The 21,817-nt window shown below is 37.9% G+C and overlaps 1 protein-coding gene across 7 annotated transcripts in view; it reads right to left on the reverse strand.

Annotated features, from left to right (window-relative positions):
- The window catches only part of Dlg1 (discs large MAGUK scaffold protein 1), a 193,860-nt gene that overhangs the window by 112,247 nt on the left and 59,796 nt on the right, over positions 1-21,817 (reverse strand). For all 7 annotated transcript variants that reach the window (XM_028753793.1, XM_028753792.1, XM_028753786.1 and 4 more), the window contains exon 5: positions 7,183-7,347. In XM_028753793.1, the coding sequence (XP_028609626.1) occupies positions 7,183-7,347 (165 nt within the window). The remainder of the gene's footprint in view (positions 1-7,182; positions 7,348-21,817) is intronic.

Raw genomic sequence — 21,817 nt, forward strand, 5'->3', positions numbered from 1 at the left:
AAAAGAGAGGGGGGGGGATAAATGAATCCAGTTTAGGGATCACCCTTCTTTATCTTCTTTTCAAGTTTCTTCTACCAAATACTTATGTCATATATACTAGTTTAAACAAAACTTTCCTCACCACTAAGGAAAATTGTATGAATTATTTTGTTTATCCATGTCATTATAATGTCATATATATATATATATATATATATATATATATGTGTATGTATATATATATATATATATATATATATATATATATATATATATATATGGCAAATGCCCTCCTTTGTCACTTTACCTAACATTGGACCAATTTTTGAAGGCTGAATTTGTGTTTATTTTAATTTACTTTCTGACTACTTTCCTTAGATCTTAACTCATTGTTTTTAAGAGTCCTGATACTATTGTTAATACGTGAATTCATCTACTATGTCCTTTTTATTCACATTGGGATTATTTTTTTTATCATTCTATTACTAAGTTCTTTATTGAGACTTTCCCTAACACTACTAGCCAGAAAGTATCCTTTTCAATTTACCTTCAATCAGAGAAGCTTCTCTTTGCAATGAACAGTGGTGAATGCAGACTCCCAGATGCTCACAGTGATGAAAACAAGGGATAATAGTGTGGCAGCCCTCAGAAGATGTCTATTTTTCATTCTTTTTTTATTACTGCATTTTTATTGTGTGCATGTGTGTCATGGTGCATATGTGGTGGTCAGAGGACAACTTACAGAGTTTTTTCTCTCCTACCATCATATTGGTCAAACTTGGGTCATCAGGCTTAGCAACAGCACCTTCATCCACTGAGTCATCTTGGTGGCTCTAAAAAAAGGTACTTATAACCCCCATCATCCAAAGCTCAGAGAATGTTAAAGAAGAGGGCATGGAAAGAATGTAAGGGCCAGAAGATAGGGAAAAGGGTTGTAAAACTGCTATCTCCTGGACATGGCCCAGCTACTACAAATAGGAACTCACATAATAAGAGTAGACTTGTCAATAATCAGCCAAGGATGGGGGAGGGAATCATTGAGGCCCTCCTCCTCTCTGATGAACTAATTAATTAGCTAGTGATAAATTGGAGGGCAGGACTTAACTTGTGTATCCACTGGTAATCCTGCTAGGTTCCACTGAGCAATTCTAAACCTGTGGTAGGTCACAAAAACAAAATAATAAAAAGATACAAACATGGGAAAGGAACTTATAGAGGAGAGAGTTGCCAACAGGGGTTGGGGAATAAGAGTAATCAAAATGCAATATATACCTGTATGATACTGTCAAATAATAAATCACATACTGACTTGTACAAATCCTTAAATGTTTCACTTCAATACAAACCACAATACTGTAAAGATAGAAAAGGCCCCTGCATTAGCTTTTTTCTTTTAAAGAGGTTGTTAATCTTAATTGAACATGATATTTAAGTTATACTTTACTGCTGAGTTCCTTGTAACATTTATCCCTTTAGAATATATCAATTTTAAGTTTTATAAATTTTTACTTTCTAATGAAAAGCTGAAGGAATTCAAATAATTTTACTAAATATTTTTATCCACTTACTCTATTTCATCTCTCAAACCAAGTATTTTATAAGACAACCACCACAATACCCACACACAGAAAGGAATAGCAGAAGAAATCCTCTAAATTATTCTTAAGTTGCAATTATATCATAATATACTCTGTCAAATATCATGAACTCACTAAAATGTAATTACAACTTTTACTCACTCTGGCCTCCAGGAATCTATCTTAAAGAAATAGCCCCGTACATTATTTTTACAAAGATTACTCATTACATTGTTATTCACCCCAATAAAAGAAGGAAACAGAAAGAACCCCTGCTTGACCAGAGGCCATACCGAAAGTCCAGATAGGCCAGCCACCTGTGTCCTTCCCCACTCACTTGGTGTCCCTCCCACTGATGCAATTCCCAATGTCTCTTCCTCCCTCCTCATCACTGTGTCCCAGACTGCAACTTAGGCAGACACCTGCCCCAACCCCAAAGGCCCTGCCAGCTGTCAGAGACTTCTAGAGGCCATACCAGTCAGAAGATCAAAGAGGAAACAGAAACCAAGGAACAAAACATTCATGCAACAAAGACAAACTCAGATTGACACCTAGAACTAAAATCACCGCCAAAACAGTGTAAGAATACAACCGACAACAGCCAAGGCAATATGTCACCACCAGAGCCCAGTTATCCTATCACATCAGGCCATGAATATTCCAACATAGCTGAAAGACAAAAAAAAGACCTTAAAACCAATTTTATTATTCTTGACTTCTCAATAGAGACTCTAAAAGCCAGAAGGGCCTGGACAGATGTTTTACAGACTCTAATAGACTACATATTGCCAGTCCAGACTACTATACCCAGCAAAACTTTCAATCACCATAGATGGAGGAAATAAAAAAAGATATTCTATCCCCTGGCAATGGATAAAGAGACATCTTATTGTTGTTGGTGGGTTTTTTTTGTTGTTGTTGTTGCTGTTTGTTTGTTTTTCAAGACAGGGTTTCTCTGTATAGCCATGGCTATCCCGGAACCCACTCTGTAGACCAGGCTTGGCCTCGAATTTAGAAATCCACCTGCCACTGCCTCCCAAGTGCTGAGATTAAAGGCGTGAGCCACCACTGCCCAGCTGGTGGTGTTCTTTTATCAGTTAGGGGCAGAGCAGATGGCAGTCCACTATTCATCCTAGCTTGATGCCTGACTTGGTGGATAAAGCTGTCATATACGTAGGACTCATAAAAATCAAATCAAATCCAGACAACAGAGTACAGAAGGAGGAAGACAGAGACCAGGACTACCATGCACCCAGACTGGCCCTCCAGCGCATGGCACAGGTGGGCCACAGAGACCAGCTTGCTGCCACACCACGAAGCAGGGATGGAGGATGTCACCCAGGGATCCACCAGCTGAGTGGCCTGCCTGCAGGTGGTATACCAAGGTGTACAAGTATGTGGTGGTCAGATGGGAGGGTAAGAGAAGTGGAGCAGCTTGAACACTATGAAAAGAGATGGAACTGGAGACTCAAGGGTGGAGAGGAGCAGCCTGTAATGAGTAGCCAGTCCTACCACCTGGGGCCATGGTGAGGTCCCAGCCTGAGCCGCCACTGAGTGTCTGAGTTCATGGTTACATGAAGATGCAGGGGTTGGCATTGATATCCCTGGCTCATATTACCACTAGAAAACATGAGGGCATGAGTGTGGAAGAGATGATCCTGCTATTCTTCTGCTGTGGTGCAGAAGTGATGCCCCCACCTCTTAACACCCCCAGCAGTCAGGAAAGCTGCCCACAGGACCATGAGCTCAGGAGGACCATGTAGGAATCAGGAGAGTGGGCCTTCATCTCGCCTGGACAGCACAGTAGGGCTGACTCTGGTGAGCCAGAGCAGGAGCACAGTTGAGCCAACTCTGAGGGTGAGAACTTGGGAGAAGTGGCCCCAGCACTAGTCTGCTGTGAGGGGGTATAGGTGCAGGGGTGATGGTGCCTTCCCCCTCCTCAATTTCAGTAGCTGGGAGAGCTGACGCTGGGGTCATGAGAGGGGGAGAGTTAGCCCTGCCCCCTCATTGGCTATAGCACTCAAGAGAAAGGGCACTGCCTAGGCAATACAGTGGCCCTAACTCTGGAGGTGTGGGTGTGGGTAGTCCCAAGGGTATGAGAGCAGGAGAGCTGACCCTGCCTCCTGACAATGGTGGCATTAGGTGGCCTAGTCAGGGCAGTGCTGGAGAGCTCTCCCTGGTGGTACTGAGAAGGGAGAGTTGGCAGGCTGACCAGCAGCTACTGCCCAGACCCAGATCTAGAGCTTTAAATTGGTCTACCCCAAAATCTGTATCATCTACTAATGGTTGAGACATATGAAAAGGCCAGTCCTGCTGTTTCAAAGCTGCAGGATCTCCATGACACAGGCCAACAACAGGACAACCAGGAGTCTCAATGAGCAGCCATTATTGATGGTGTCACAGATGCCAGAGTTCTCAAATGAGACCAAAGACTCATTGCAATGAACATCTGCAAGTGTAGATGTGTAGACAGAAGGATGTACTATGGGACACACTGTGACATACTACAGCTGTCACAATGAGATATTTTCTATGAGTTGGGATTTTTGTTGATGATGTATGTTTGTTTTTGCTGGTGGGGGGGAAGAGGTTGCAAGGGCAAAGGGCAGGTGTAAGATGAGCAGGACTTGGGTACATGGTATGAAACTCAAAATGAATGAATAAAAAGGTTTTTTTTAAAAAAAGATGAAGTAAAACTTAAATAGTATGTATTGACAAATCCAGTCCTACAGAAGGTAGAAGGAAAACACCAACCCAAGGAGGTTAACTACATCCATTAGAACACAGGAAATAATCTCACACCAGCAAAACTAAAAGAAGGGAAACACATATCCATCCACCACTCCCACCACTAAAATAACTGAATTAATAATCATTGGTCACTGATATTTCTCAATACCAATGAATTCAGTTTCCTAATAAAGACATAGGCTAATAGAATGAATGTGAAAACAGAATCCATCCTTCTGCTGCATACAAGAAACACACCTCAACATCAAAGACAGACATTGCTTCACCAAAATCAATCAAGAGATAGGGAAAGAAACTTCAGACTCAAAGGAAAAATCCACCAAGATGATGTTTCAATTCTTAACATGCTGCAAATGCAAAGGGTGTCCATGTTTGTAAAAGAAACATAAAAGCTTAAAATACACATTGACTCTCACACACTGAGAATGGGAGACTTCAATATCCCACTCTCAACCAATTGACAGATTGCCCAGACAAAAAACTAAACAGAAATACTGAAACTAACAGTTATTATAAATTAAATGGACCTAGCATATCTAAAGAACATTTCACCCAAACACAAAATAATATATCTTCTTCTCATCACCTCATGGAACATTCTCCAAAATTGTTTACATAATTGGTTACAAAGCAAGACTCAACAGATATAGGAAAACTTAACTCTCTGCATCCCATCAGACTACTACAGAATAAAACAAGATTTCAACAAAAACAGCAACAAAGTCTATAAACTCATAGAAACTGAACAATCCTCTACTAAATAACTACTGGATGAAGACAGAAAGAGAGAAAGACTTTCTAGAATTCAATAAAATTGAATACACAACATACACTTATGGGACACAACGAAAGCAGTGCTAAGAGGAAAGTTCATACCACTAAGTGCCTACTTAAAAAATAGAGATACTAGCAACTTAACAGCATACCTGAAAGCTCTAGAATAAAAGAACTAAAGCACATCCAAGAGGAGTAGATAGTAGGAAATAATCAAACTGAGGAGCTGAAATCAATAAAATGGAAACAGAGAGAATACAGTCAATGAAGCAAAGAGTTGGTTCTTTGAGAAAAATCAACAAAATAAGCAAACCCTTAACCAAACTAACTAAAAATCACAAATGAAAATGGGGACATAACAAGAGACACCAAGGAAATTCAAAGAATCATTAGGTTATACTTTAAAAATCTATATTACACAAAGTTGGAAAATCTAAAATGCATAATTTTGATAGATATCACTTAAAAAGTTAAATCAAAATCAGATAAACAATTATAAATATATAACCCCTAAGGAAATAGAAGCAGTCATTAAAAGTCTTCTAGCCACAAAAAAATTCCCAGGGCCAGAAGATTTCAGCACAGAATTCTACCAGACTTTCAAGGAAGGACTAACACCAATACTCCTCAAATTAATTCCACAAAATAGAAACAGAAGAAATACAGCCAAATTCATTTTATGAAGCCACAACCACACTAATACCTAAACTACACAAGGATTCAATGAGAGAGAGAGAGAGAAAGAGAGAGAGAGAGAGAGAGAGAGAGAGAGAGAGAGAGAGAGAGAGAGAGAGAGGGAGGGAGGGAGGGAGGGAGGGAGGGAGGGAGGGAGGGGGAGACAGAGAGACAGAGACAGAGAGAGAGACAGAGAGACAGAGAGAGACAGAGACAGAGACAGAGACAGAGAAATGACCAATTTCCCTTATGAACATGGATGCAAAAAACACTCAATAAAATACTCACAAACTGAATTCAAAAACACATCAAAAAGATCATCCACCATGACCAAGTAGCCCTCATCCTAGAGATGCAGGATGGTTCAACACAGGAAAATCAGTCAGTGTAAACCACCATATAAACAAGCTGAAAGAAGAATAAGAAGGCCTGAAATCCCAGCAGCACTCAGAAGGCCGAGACAGGAGGACTCAAGATCCCAAGTCAGTCTGAGTTACAGAAAAAAAGGAAAATAAATGGTCTTTAAACAAATACTTAGAATAAACAAAGGGTTGCTATCAGGAGGCAGGGGGTGGGGGTCGGGGGGGGAGAGGAGATAACAACAACAAAGAAACAAACAAAAACCCACCTGCTTACAAACTGGGCCAAATGATATTCTATACAGAAAAGCAAGCTAAAATCCTAAGTAGGCAAGCCATAAAACATGAAGCCTAGCTGATGTTTATCCCAGCTTACTAATAAGTATATCCCAGCTTACTAATAAGAAGGGACATGTATATTCAAGTCACAATGAGATATCATTTCAAAATCAAGAGAAAATTAAAAACACTATGTATTTATGAGAATATAGACCAAATAAAGCCTTGAATCTTGCTTTTGTAAGTGAAAATTATACAAATATTGTAAAGTAGTTTGGCATCATTAATCAAGAGGGCAAGTGTCTAGATGGTCTCTCCTATTTTTTTTTAATTTAGCAATAACCTGAAAATAATTCAATACCAATTAAAAGAGAAAAATTTTGAATGCTTATAAAACAGAAAAATCTAGATTGTGAAATCAGGTAATAAATTGTAGAAATATAATGTTGCACAAACTGCAAATTAAAGTTCAAAATACACAAAACAATGCATTTACTGAGTCTAAATACATAGCAGAACTTTGAGACAAGGTAAACATCAAAGCAGGACTGTGACTGTTTATGAAGAGACATGACCAAGAAAATCCACATGTGTGATTTCAAAGATGTTAATCAAGTGTTTAAAAATGAATTTGAAACACTAATAAACAGCATGAAATTCTTTAAAACTATAAAAACTAAAACCAACCCAAGAGTGGGGAATTTACATGAACTGAACAATTATTTCTAAACAAAAGTAACATTTAAATCATAGCAATAAGAAATAATAACAAATAGTTATTATCCTACCTTTATTGGTGAAATATGAGAATGAGAAACAAATCCATGGACGTTCTCAATCTCTGACAGGTTCTTTTCTGAGACATGAACCAATTCTGGACCTAGCACCTCATTTGTGAATGGTGGGGAAATATGCTCTGGAGGAAGTACTTCTTCATCCTGATACCGGTATTTCTGTGAAGTAAAGAAAACTATTAAATATGAAGAAATCCTAAAACCAAAGGAAAATTAATTCAAAAAATGATTTTCATAGCTATTCAATTAAATATAAACAATGTGTAAGTATTTAGTATAACTTAAAACATAAAATTTGAGAAAAACAAGACTCCATTTTAAAGTCATGATAAAAGTTTTTTAAAAATTGCAATAGAAGCCTAAATATTAATTTGCCCATTTCTTTCTTACTCAGCGCTACATGTGTATTTAAAAGGCAGCTGTTTGAATGAAGTCTGCATGAAAATCTGCTTATTTACCTAAATTGGTCTGGTTCCTTGTTCAGTTAACTTGCTTAAAAAAGAAAATAAACCAATCAGCCATTTCAATTTGGAACTGAAAATTAGCCCAGCAGAAAACAGCATTTTCCTTTACCTAACAATGTAATCTTAATCACCTGTTGTGTGCCTGGACATATGTATGCATACACATACATACAAACACACACACACACACATATACATGCGCATGCACACACATACCCTCTTTTCTATGCAATCTTTTTTATTTGTTTTATTTGTTTATTTATTTGTCTTACTCTGTATCCCTGGCTGTCCTAGAACTCACTACATAGATCAGGCTGGCCTCCAATTCACAGAGGCACAGAGATCCACCTGTCTCAAGTGCTGGGATTAAAGGTGTGTTCTGTCACACCCAGCCCTATACAATGTATTTTTAAAAGACAAATCTTTAAGAACAAATTTACTTCATGCCATATAAAAATAAATTATAATAATAGAAACTGGAAAAAAAACATGGGGCTTTTTTTCAACCCAGGCTGTATCTGTAATCTACAACATGTCAATACAAAATAAAAGACTCTCAGATTACTTACAAATAAACCTAACATTAAAGAAAAAAAATCAGGTATAACAGGGAAAAAAAACCCAATTCTCAAAGTATTACTGGTCATTAAAAGCTGCTCTTAAAAATTATTTGAAAAGAATAGTCAACAAACACAAGTAAGTATGTTTAAAAGTCACATAAGTAGGCCAATAACTTACAGGAAAATTGTTCAATGTGTTTAATAAGCAGAAAAGGAGTTAGCACAGAAAAGGAGTTAGCGTGAAGACATTCAGCACGCGAATTTTATCAGCTTATACTTAGAGTCTTTCTAGAGGGCAGTCTGGCAATGATTCAAAAGCTCTGAAAACTTTTTATTTCTCTGCCTAGTAATTCCACTTCTAGAAATTAATCTTAGAAACATTATCAGTGATACACTTGCAGGAGAATGAAACAATATTTCTATTTCTCACCCTATACACACACACACACACACACACACACACACACACAGAGTGGGGAGAGAGGGAGGGAGGGAGGGAGGGAGGGAGGGAGGGAGGGGGGGAGGGGGGGAGGGAGGGAGGGAGGGAGAGCAGTGTACTGCAGCTTTAAGTAGCCAATCTAGATATCCATCTATAGAGGAATAGATAAAAGCTATGCACGCACATATGCACACAGAGAACTTTTAGTTATAACTAAGGAAGTTCTATTTACAGAAGAATGACTGCACCTGGAGATAATCATTAGGTGAATAAAGTCAGTCTCAGAAGTGTAAACAGTACATGTTTTATATCATTTGTGGGTTTTAGACTTCATGTAAATACACATATGTACACATGGTATGAAAGTAGGGGACAAAGATGACTAATGAAAGAAGGGATGTATAGGGAAGGTTAGTGCTGTATGGGAGAAATACACACCAATGTACATTATATACATGTATGAAGATGCCTTTATATTAATCAGTATCCTTTCAGTGTAAAAACAGAGCAGAGCAACAACAAAAAGAAATAGCATCGATAAAGAACACAAATACTGGCTGAATATAGAACTGGCCTGGCAAGATATGCCCCCTCGTCCAATAGTGGTATGAATGTTATTGACAGTAACCAACTACTTTCTGACTGACTGGATTTAAAGTTTGCTTCACAAGATGGAAACTATGCCTCGCACCATTACCTGGACCAAAGACTTACGGGTGTCTAGGTAATAGTCTCTAGGGGAGAACCTAATACTATTATCATGCTAAGTGAACACAGTAATAGACTGCAATGTTAAGTTCTTATCAGTATACACATATAATAGAGAATCTCTTACCCTCATTAGAGAATGTTCTTATGTATGTACTTCTTATAGAATGTAGATACATAACTCAGTTGAGTGGAAATAAAATCTAAATACTCATAGCAAATATGATACAAAGAAAGAAGCCATATTTGCAACAAAGGTACTCTATAACTGGCCTGTAGTTTTAAGGGAGACATATCCACAAGGTTATTTTAGGGTAATTAAAAAGAATTTTTTTTTTAAGTTTTTTGAGACAGGGTTTCTCTGTGTAGCCCTGGCTGTCCTGGAACTCACTCTGTAGACCAGGCTGGCCTTGAACTCAGAAATCCGCCTGCCTCTGCCTCCCAAGTGCTGGGTTTAAAGGCGTGCGCCACCACTGCCCGTCAAGAATTTTTTTTTTAAAGTATCTATTAATAGATTCTCCATGCCCCCGCCAAAAGGGCTAAGTGAACTCATCATAGGAAACTCTATATAGGTTAAATTAGGTTTAAACAAATTAGGAAAGGCTGAAGATACAAATTACTGGACTAAAAAAGCATGTCTTAAAATTGGGTATTTATATAATATAAAAAAATCATATATGTACATAAGTAAAACTATAAATACACAATTTGAACATTTTAAAGCAAAACAATAGTATATACATTGAATAAGCATATAGATGTTTGTATTCATACTCATGAATGTAGATTAAAGGAATTGACAATAACAAATAAATTAGTTCATTCTGAAAGTCCAGAGAAATCACTTTAAATTACTGTTTTCTAGCTACTTTTTTTTTTTTTTTTTTTTGGTTTTTCAAGACAGGGTTTCTCTGTGTAGCCCTGGCTGTCCTGGAACTCACTCTGTAGACCAGGCTGGCCTCGAACTCAGAAATCCGCCTGCCTCTGCCTCCCAAGTGCTGGGATTAAAGGCGTGAGCCACCACTGCCCGGCTTCTAGCTACCTTTTAATAATGTTCTTGTTCTCTTTTTAATTATTCTTTTTTTCTTTAAGATTCATTTATTTTTCTTTTGCATGTATAAATGTGTTTTGCCTAAATTTATCATGTTTGCAGTGCCCTCAGGGCCAGAGAAAGGAAATGGATCCTCTGGAATTGGAGTTACTGATTGTTTTCAGCTGCCACGTGGGTGCTGGGAACCAAACTCAGGTCCTCTTAACCACTGAGCCATCTAATGGTGTGTTCTTTTATCAGGAAGCACAAAATATCTAGTTATTTCTTTTTGTTATATTAGTTCCTCTTGATTAGTAATGCTTAAACCAAGACATTCCCTGAAAAAGGTTTGAAAAATGATGACAAGCTAATCTTTTCACTAATTAAATAGAACACATGTAAAAGCTACACTTCAGCAATAATTTGCTTTATTTGCTAGTATGACACATACAGGAATAACAGGAGAAATGCCTGAATTTTTCTTTCTATGAACAGATTTCAATACATACAAAAGATGTTTACCACCTTCCTAATATGATCCATAATAGCTATAAATATCTCACCTTGCTCCCTACCCCTGACTTTAAAATTTTCAAGCATATCTTAATGTCATATGGAATTGCAAGGGACCAAGAACAGCCAAATCAAATCTCTAAATATAAAAATGGCGTAAAGTAACTCATACCTCCTGATTCATGTCAATACAGAGATATTCACAAAAAGTGGGTTGGGGATGTAGGTCAACTAGTAACATATTTCCCTAGCCTCACACCTTCATGAAGTAAGGTTCAATCCCCAGCACTGTCTAAAACTGAGTGTTGGTGCACACCTGTAATCCCAGGAGCCTGAGCTGGAGACTCAGAAAAGGAGTTGGAGAGATGGTTTAGTGGCTAAGAATGCTTGTTGGACAATCATGCAGATTGGAGTTTAGTTCCAGTATCCGTATCACAAGAAGAGTTTCTCACAAACATCTGAAACTCCATCACCATAGGATCTGATACCCTCGTCTGACCTTGTTGCATTTACTTACACATGTACGTACAGACACATAATCATGTGCATTAAAAGATCTAAAGAAAAAAGGAAACCCACACTGTAGAAACACAAACAGTATTTCCATAATGCAAAAGGATTGCTAAAACTCAACAACAAAAGACAACATAATTTTGAAATGGATTTAAAGTGACATTTTTCAAACATGTAAGAATGGTCAATAAGCACATAAAAAGATGTTTACCATTAACAGTTATGACAGAAGTCAAAGCTATAACAAGCTATTACTCAATATCCAAGAGGAGTAAATATAATAAAACCACTGACAGTGATCAGTTGGAGATAAAAAGCAGACTCCAAATACTTTTGTGGGAATGTACTCTGTTAGAAACGGAATAACAGTTCCTGAGGGTTTCAAGAGTTACACATCACTCAGCAATTCTCAGTACATATAAGAACTGAGAATAAGCACTCAGAACTTAGAAGTGTTTATAGCAGCACTACTCAGAAGTCCCAAAGCAGTTCAAATGCCAATTAACTTATGAATAAAAAACTTATGTACATCCATGATGTAGTAGTATCTCTGAAGAGTGAACTACAGATCTGTAAGACACAGCTTAGCTAGGGCTTGTATTGTTATAAACACTATGAGCAAAAATAACTTGTGTCAGAACATGGTCCAAGAATGGAGTCCTGGGAGATTTCTGAGTGTCTGTGAGAAAACTTCAAGAAACTAAGACAAGGGTCTGTGACCTCAGTTTCTTCAATAACACATAAATAACATTTATTCATGGATTATATCTCTATGTCCAGCCCCGGATGTAGTGAATAAGACTGAGTTTATTTCAGATTACTCATCACAACTGGCTGTTCCTACTTGTTTATATGCCTCTATGGGCATGTCACATGCAGCTTGCCTACTGTGTGTAATCTGCCCCCAGTACAGCTTGTCCTTGTGATTGTGGTTTACTCAGGAGACACAATTCTAATCATTTATCCGCTCCCCTCTCCCAGAGCCACTGCCTCTAGAGCACCAAAGAGGAGGGAAGGGTTCATTTCACTTTACAGCTGTAGTCCATCACTGAGGCAAGTCAGGACAAGAACTCAAACAGAGCTGGAGTCTGGCAGCACAACCAATATAGACATCATGGAAGAAGACTATTTACAGGCTTGTCCCTCATGGGCTGCTCAGCCTGCTTTCTTCTAGTACTCACCAAGGGTTGTCATGGCTCATAGAGAGCTGGGCTCTCCTGCATAAATTATTTACATAAATTATCAATCGAGAAAACAGAATGCAGGATTGTTCACAGGCCAATCTAATAGAGGCACTGTTCTCAGTTGAGGTTTCCTATTCTAAAACGACTCTAGCTTGTGTCAAGTTGACATAAAGCTAGCACAACATAGAAACCTAAAAACATTATGTATAAGAAGCTAAACACAAAAGGTCACTGTTCTAGTTCGCTAAGTGATAAAGACCGTGACTGAGGGAAGTGTTTATTCCGCTCATGTGTCCTGATCATAGTGCATCACTTGGGGAACACCAAGGGAGGTTCGAACGCAAGCAAAGACCATGGATAAATGCTGCATACTGGCTTGCTTATTAGCTTTTTAAAATCCAACCTAGGACCGCCTGCCAAGTGAGCTGGGCTCTTCCATTTCTAGGTTCATGGTCCTGGTAGTTGAGAAGAGGAGTCCTAAGACGAGGGAAACGGGGAAGTGATCCCACCCTTAGGAATAGGCAACAGGCAGCAAAACTTAGGCCGTTGGTTGGCAGGAGTACTTGTCTGGAGTCTGAGAGTCCTTGAGAGCTTCGGGGATACAATCTTAACAGGTTTGAGCATGGCAGGGGAAATTGGGGAGAAGGGAAAGGCCTGTCAGAGCCATACTAGCCATGCTCAAGCTGGCCAGAGTCCCTTTACCAATATCAATCATTAATTAAGAAAATATCCTCACAGACTAGCCTACAGGCCAATCTGAGAGAGACAATGCCTCAACTGAGATTCTCTCTTCCCACATGTGTCAAGCTGACTAAAAACAAGTAACAAAAACCCCATATAACTAGTAAGGCTACATGTTATAAAACTTCATTTATAAGACATATTCAGAATAGGCAAACCCATACATCCAGAAAACAGATGTTTGCCCAGGACAGGGGACAGGAAATCAACTGCTAGTGTTTATGAAACCTCTTTTGTGTGCAATGAAAACATTCTAGAATAAAAGGCAGAAGTTATAGAACCTTCTGTACACAGAATTGTACTCTCTACAAAGGTAAATTCATGTAAGGAGAATCTTGGTCTACACCCACAGAGCATTTTCCTTTTCCTCAGTGACACAAGCACAATAATACTGTTTTCATATTTGCATCTACTTCCTTTCATTTGCCTTTGAATATTCATCAGTTGATAACCATAAATTGAGACAAGATACTATCACGTGCGCTTATAGTGGGATGTGCCTACTATATATCACAAAATGCTCCACTATAAAATCCTTATTTAGTAATTATGTGGATGAAAATGCTACATTTCTTTTTTCCTTAATTATCCACTCATCTGTTTTTGAATTTGAGTAAAATTTAGTGTTGATGTGTGGAGACTTGAAAGTCTCAAATTATATAATTATATAATCAAAACATGATAGAACATTTATTCATGTTTTGGTCAGTAGTTGTACAATGTCCTTTGTTGTTACTAGAGGTATGTAGAAAAGAATTACATACTCTTAAGTGACTGTCTTCGAAAAGGGCTCCTATCTAAGAACTTAGAACTCAAGAAGATTGTTACTGCTTAAAGATAAAGCAGTGGGCTGGGACACAGCTCAGAACAGGTAAAATGGATACTGTACAAACCTGAGGACTACAGGGTGGATCCCCACAAGCAATATATAATCTGAGTGGGTATGGAAGTAACCACAGCAGTACAGGACCCCCCAGGCAAGCTGGCTAGCTAAATTAGTCAGAATTGGCAAGCTTAAGAGTCAACAAGGGCGGTGGGGGGAGGAGAGAGAGGACAGAAGAGAGAGTGTGGGGGGACTCTGCCTCAATAAATAAGCTGGAGAACAACAGAGGAAGACACTTGCTTCTTTCCCAAGTATGAGCCATTAAGTTTGTGAAATACTGTACTTTCATTTCAGGGGAGAAATCTAATATGTAATCAGTATGTACCAAATGGGTAAATAATACATGGTCACATATGACAGCTAAGGAATGGATTAGTTATATTCAAATAACACCATATACTTTGGGAATAAATATCTTCACCACTACACGTACTACATACATAGAAAAGAATACTGATCAGGATTAAAAAGGATATATTAATTTACCCGATATACCAGATAAACAGAACAAGGGACAAAAGACAACGTCATTTTATGATTAAACAGGCTAAACAAATCAGACAGAAGGAACATACCTCAATACAGCAAAAGTCACCTATAATAAGCCAACAGCTAACATTTCACTGACTGGGGAAGAGCTGGTAAGTTTCTTTTAAGATATGAACTGGACAAGAATGTCCACTTTCACTCAACACAGTACTAGAGGGAATGATCAGAGCAATCAAACAATGGAAACAAAAGCCATCCAAACTGAAAAAGAGGAAATCAAACAATCACTGTTTGCAGACAAAACCTTACAAGAAAACCACAAAATTTCTATCAACAATCTATTAGAATAATCAAATATACCAAAGTTGCAGAATAGTATCAATATACAAAAATCAGTAGCATCATAATGTCAATAGCAAATAATGAAAAATAAAAATGAAAAGGTAATAATTTATATCAGCTACCCTCCCCCCAAAAAGATTTAGGAATAATCTGATCAATAAGAGATTGGAGAGATCAGAGAGAGATCAGAGAGAGATCGGAGAGAGAGATCGGAGAGAGAGAGAGAGAGAGAGAGAGAGAGAGAGAGAGAGAGAGAGAGAGAGAGAGAGAGCGAGCAAGCAAGCACAAAAGCATGAACTACAAACCATAATGAGGGGTGGCAAGATGGCTCAGTAGACTTTAAAGGTACTTAGTTACTTACTGGGCAAGCATGACGAGTTTAGTCCCTGGCGCCCACATAAAGATGGAAAGGCTCTAATAAGTTATTTTCTTACCACCACACACATATAAAACAATAAAAGGATAGCAAATTTATACGATCTATATATTCAATATACATATCAAAATACATGTAAAATTGCTTATAGAACTAGAAAAAGTAACCTTGCCACTTAAAAGCAACCACAGCCAAAGCAATTATGAGGATATCAAAGAAGCAATCATTATGCTACTGGACTTTAAAGTGTAATTTTAATTTAATTTAAATAGATGTTGAGAAAACTGGATAGCCTATAAAGAATAAAACTAAATCCCCATTCATAGATATCAACTCAAAATAGATTTAAAACTTATTTGTAAGACCTATGAAACCCCTAGAAGAAAATAGGGACACTATCTCAGGACATTGGAATGGCAAGTATTTTTGGGGATGAGACCCCAAAGACAGGAAACAAAATAGACAAATGAGATTTCAATAAAAAACTGGCTGCACAGGAAAAGAAACATTCATGACTGAAGACCCAGGCTACAGAACAGGCAAAGTGACAACTACACATTTAACACAGGATCAGCAAGCAGAAACAAGAGGAACTTAAAACATGTAATAGCTAAACCCCAAACAACTCAATTTAAAACCAGGAAATGGACATGACTAGACATTTCTTAAAATGAGGCCTATACAAGGCCAAGCGGCATGTGAACTAAGCTCAACATCAGTAACCACCACAGAAAAGCAGACACACAGACAGCATCTAAGTCCAATTAAAATATGATCATCAAAGGACCAAAGCTTATCTTTCTATAGCAATAAGGTCATTATGGAAAACAGCATGGAAGTGTCTTAATTAAAAAAAAAATAATTTAAGGGTGAAGAAGAGGGAGAAGGACGGGAAAGGGAGGGGAGGGGAACTGTGCGGAGCTGATAATGTCTCCACCTTCTCTTTACTGAAGCTCAAGTTAGACTGACTGGCCAGGGAGCACCTGGGATCAATTTTGTCTCCTCAATCCCCAGTTGGTGGAACTGTGTGGGAAGTATTAGAAAGTGTGGCCTGCTGCAGGAGGTGTGTCACTAGGGGAAGGTTTTGAGGTTTCAAAGGCTAATGTCATTCTCAGTGTCTTTCTCTGCCTCTTGTGCTTGTGGATCATGATATAAGCTCTAAGCTACGGTTCTAGAATGATGCCTGCCTGCCTGCCTGCCTGCCTGCCTGCTGCCTGCCTGCCTGCCTGCCTGCTGCCTGCCTGCCTGCCTGCCTGCCATGATCCCAACTCAACCTCTGAAAATGTAAGCCCAAAATTCTTTAAGTGCCTCGATCATGGTGTCTCATCACAGCAACACAGCCATAACTAAGACACAAAGCACAGGCACACACCATTGTACCCAGCATTTTACATGTGTTCTGGGAATCTGAACTCAGCTCTTCATGCTCACAGAGCAAGTACTTACTAACCTATCTCTCCAACCTAATTAGTAGTGCTTCTAAAAGCCTACTAAATTCTATCAGACATTTAAAAATGAAACAACATATAAATCTCCCACATTACAACATAGAGCAGAAAGGGAATGCTACAAAACTCATGAAGCCAGGATTGCCTTAATATCAAAATTGCGTAAGTATAACAACAAAAACAATTACAACTATCCCACTATCCCTGACATAGAAATGCATAATTTTTCAGTAAAATACTTGCAGACTGAATTCAACAACACAAGAACTCACACTCTTTCTCTGTTTTCTCCTCCCTCCCCCACTTCAACCTTGACCAAGTTGTCTTTATTACAAGAACGTAATACCCTAGGATCGTTCAACCCAGAGAAGGTCAGTAATGAAAACCTGGCACAGAGAGACTCAATGACAGGAATCACAACAAAAGATTCAAGAAAGGCATCTGACAAAAGGTTAATATTCTTTTATAACAAAAGCCCTAAAAACCTGAGAGGCGGAGGCAGGTGGATCACTGAGTTCAAGACCAGCCTGGTCTACAGGATGAGTTCCAAGGCACCCAGGACAGACAGAGAAACCATGTCACAAACAAAAAATTTCCAAAGAAACTAGAAATAAAAGAATATTTTACTAGCCATATTACAAACCTATAGCCTAAATGAGGAAAATTTAGAAGCATTTTCTCTAAAATCTGAAACAAGTGTTCTGCTCTCTCCACTCTAACTCAACACACTGCTTTACGACATATATTTTTTTTTTTTTTTTGGTTTGGTTTTTCGAGACAGGGTTTCTCTGTGTACCCTGGCTGTCCTGGAACTCACTCTGTAGACCAGGCTGTCCTCGAACTCTCTAACTCAGAAATCCACCTGCCTCTGCCTCCCAAGTGCTGGGATTAAAGGCGTGCGCCACCACCGCCCGGCCCGCTTTACGACATCTTAACAGAGTACTAAAGCAAGAGAAAGAAATATATACAATCAATCTAGGGTCCACGTGTGAAGAAAAAGCATCCAATACTTATCATTCTGGGTCTGGCTTATTACAGTTAATGTAGTGATTTCCAATTCTATCCACTTGCCTGTGAATACACACACCCACCACATACAGACAGAAAATAGAACCGGGGCTGCAAAGAAAAAAAGGGCCTAGTGAGCGTACAGCAGAGAGTAAGAGGAAGTGAGTATGGCCAAGGTCCGTGTACATCTGAACAGAAACAGTATTAGAAAGCAATCCCTCTGTATGATAAACACACTGGTTTTTAAGACTGCTTCAGTTTGGACTTATCCTGTATTTCAGCTAAATAGACAAAAAATTAAGTGACAGCACTTCTTAAATTTATGGCTTCATCAAAATTACTATATGAAGTCAAACTACATGCTGCTTCACTCAACACTACTATGTTTTCCTTGCTTTTTTCTAATACACAGGCTATTAAAAGCTAACTACTAGGCTTCCAACTCTTTCTTGTTAATAAAGTCCATGTTAAGACAGACATAATCAATGAAATATAAGAATACATCTGCTAGTTTTGAAACCATATCCTTCTCCCTTTTCTACCTCTTCTTTATATATTATAGCTGGAACTAAAACAGACTCTCAATGAAGGAAAGCCTGAGATAAAGGTAGAAATGTGAGTACCTGTAACCACCCCTACTTCCATGCTGGTTGTACTAGAGAGTAGGGGAGGTGCATTTATTTTATATATAGATATATGTATTTAATATATTGTATGTAAGTGTAAATAAATATATATGTATGATAATAAAGTTGCTGTTATATTAGTATTTAATTATTTGTAAACTCAGCCTTAAGCATGAGGGAGCTGAACAAAATCAATCAGCCAGACTGACGAAATTTATACTGTAAGGTTTTTGTTCTCCTCCCAATGAGGGAGTAGTACAGGCAATTATATGAGACTGGAAACTATTCCATCTAATGGCCTCTATTTGGGAAAATACAAACACCAAAAGCCCCATCAGATTATTTAAGGATATGATGAAGATGAGGAAGGAGACACTGAGCTACATGAATGGTAGCTCTTCATGACTGTGTGTGTGTGTGTCTGAGTGCATAAACCTGCACAAAGGCCAAGAGAGAGCATCAGGTCCCCGGCTCTGTCACTCTGCACCTTATTCTCTTGCCACAGGGCTCTAACTGAGCCTGGGGCTGGTCTGGCAGCCAGCAAAGGCCATTGATCCTTTTTTCCACCGCTATAGCCCTGAAATTATAGATCCCTGCACAGGACACACCTAGTTTTTCATCTGAGCGCTGGGATCCGAACTCAAGTCCTTCTGTTTGCACAGCAGGTGCTTTACCCACTGAGCCATCTCTCCAGTACCACAAATGCTATTTTTTTAATATCACATATTTACCACAAATTTCATACTATAATTTTATATGTATAAAACACCCATTAATCCAATTATAACTTTAACCAAGCACCATGGTTATAGCTGAAATATAACTTTTAAAGTATTTTTCTTATTAAGACTATACTCCGGAAAACTTGCCGTACAATGATTGTGAAGTTCTCACACAGCTAACTTCCTCCTAGGGAATCTTGAGCTGTGGTGTCTGCCTAGTCTGTTCTTAGTTACTATGATAAAACTGACCAAAACCAACTTTGGTATAGGAGGAGTTTCTTTGTTTTATACCTCCACATCACAGTCTGTCACTGAGGGAAATCAGGACAGGAATTCAAGCCAATTAGATGCATGAGCAGTGTATGGTACATGATCAAAGATGAGATCATTAAAAAAGTTTGGGTCACTTGGTACACAGTAGAAGCTGCTGCTGTCAGGGACAACTGATTGGACATTTCTGTGCTTCCAACTTCTCTGTCAAACTACATTACTGTATGAGTTGTGCTATTCTCAGCAGGGTGGTCAGAAATTGATCTCAGGAAGCCTGGAAAGACCAAACATCCCAACTGTGATTTAGAGCTGCTGCTGCCACCCCAATGCCTCTACAAAGCCCATATAAAGAGTTAGTTTCCAAAGCAAAAACAGAAAAAAAAATTGGGAAAAAGAAAATAAAATGGAATTTTAAAAGTATATTATAGTTTATATTATACTTATATGCTGCGAGAAAAGATTTACTTTTCATTATTGTTTCAGGCTGTCTTTGGCCTGCTCTAACCAAAATTTACAGGTCTATTCACCTCTAAAAAGTAGCCTGCTTTGATTATACACTTAACATTTTATCTGAATTTATTTTACCACAAAGCTTTAAATAAGTTCTGAATTTATAACAACACATCAGTGAAAATGCAACTCATCTATTTGTAGTCTGTATATAGTCTCTTGTCAATACTATATATTATTTACTATTCCAACATTTTGAGAAAGCAGTCTTTAAAAATTCTAACTATAAAGTTAAGCATCTCATATGATAATACTAGTCAATCTACATTCTTTCTACTTCCAAAATTATTGAAGTAATTTTTTGTTATTCAAATATACCTTAGATGCCCTTTCAAACTATCCTTAACTATTATACATGCCCATAAGACAGTTTCAGTATAATATTTTCTTCACTTTCCCACTAGAGGGCCACCAAGAATCCTAAATGGTATTCTGTGGTGCTCATCATAGACCAGTTGAAAGTGATGAGGTTTAGAAGAGGTATTCAGAATTTATAAATACTGCTGGTCATAACCAGTGATATGTAACCTCTTGGAATGATCCGTGTGATGAGGGTGGCCTTGTAAAGACATCTTATACATCTCATAACATATAATCAGCTTAAATTTTAAGAAGGAAACTATTTTTCCAGTGATTAACTTTTTACATTGAAAACTGACAACTTTAAGTATTTAAAGTCCTCCCGGCCCCTCCACAAACATCCCATTGTACACAACACATGAAGGAAAGTCTAAAACACAGAGAAACATAAATGTAGCCTGAGTGGTCTAAGCATACAAAGGGACTTTCTGCTGGCTCACAATTTAATGTCCATTCAAAATGTTAAAATAAACATTAATAAAAACATTTTTCTTATACAGCCATTTCTGAAATATTATTATGATTTTTCTAACAGTACAATGACTTTTGTAATGAAGGAAAAACAAAAAGTACAGCCAAACATTCTCCAGGTGATCAGAAAAGCAATACATTCACTAATATGGTATTTTTGTTGTTGTTGTTAAGCTTCAGTATAGTTTAGTCTACTAATTTAAGACATACTCATATCATAAACTGGAAAGTTTCACAGTTCTTCAAAAACTAAAGAAAAAATTATTTAAAGTTATTTCTGGGATAAGCAAGAGGGTTCAGGAGGAAATGGTGCTTGCCAGTGAACCTGGTGACCTGAGGAACTAAATCCACAAAATAGGAGGAGAACTGACTCCTGCAAACTGTCCTCTCATAGTGATATGTACATCAACACATATACACGAATTAAGAAATTAAATATCTTTTTATATTTATCTCTTTATATTTATATTATTCCCAGAAACATGCTGGAAAGCTCTTTCTGTTTTCAACTGGTTTTAAATCACATGATATTTTTAACTGCAGAAATTATGTAAATAATCACTTTAAACATTTTTTTATTTTATGTGTACAAGTATTTTGAGTTCACGTTTGTATGTGCCCCTCATTTGTCCCTGGTGCCTGCAAACGTTAAAAGAATGTTAGATCCTTTGGAACTGGAGTTACAGATGAGGACATCAAGTGGGTGCTGAAACCAAATCCAGTTCCTCTCTACAAGAACAGATGCTCTTAACTGCTGAGACATCTGCCCAACCCAACACATCACTTCTTTATGTCATTTAATAATGTTCTATGTCAGTGGTTCTTAGCCTTCCTGATACTGGGACCCTTGAATACAGTTCCTTATGTTGTGCTGACTCCCAATCAAAAAATTACTTTTGTTGTCACTTCAAAACTGTAATTTTGCTGTTATGAATCATAACGTACATACATTTTTCAATGGTCTTAGGGAAC

This window comes from Grammomys surdaster, unplaced genomic scaffold (genome assembly GCF_004785775.1).
Source record: "Grammomys surdaster isolate TR1022 unplaced genomic scaffold, NIH_TR_1.0 125956, whole genome shotgun sequence".
Taxonomy (NCBI): Eukaryota; Metazoa; Chordata; class Mammalia; order Rodentia; family Muridae; genus Grammomys; species Grammomys surdaster.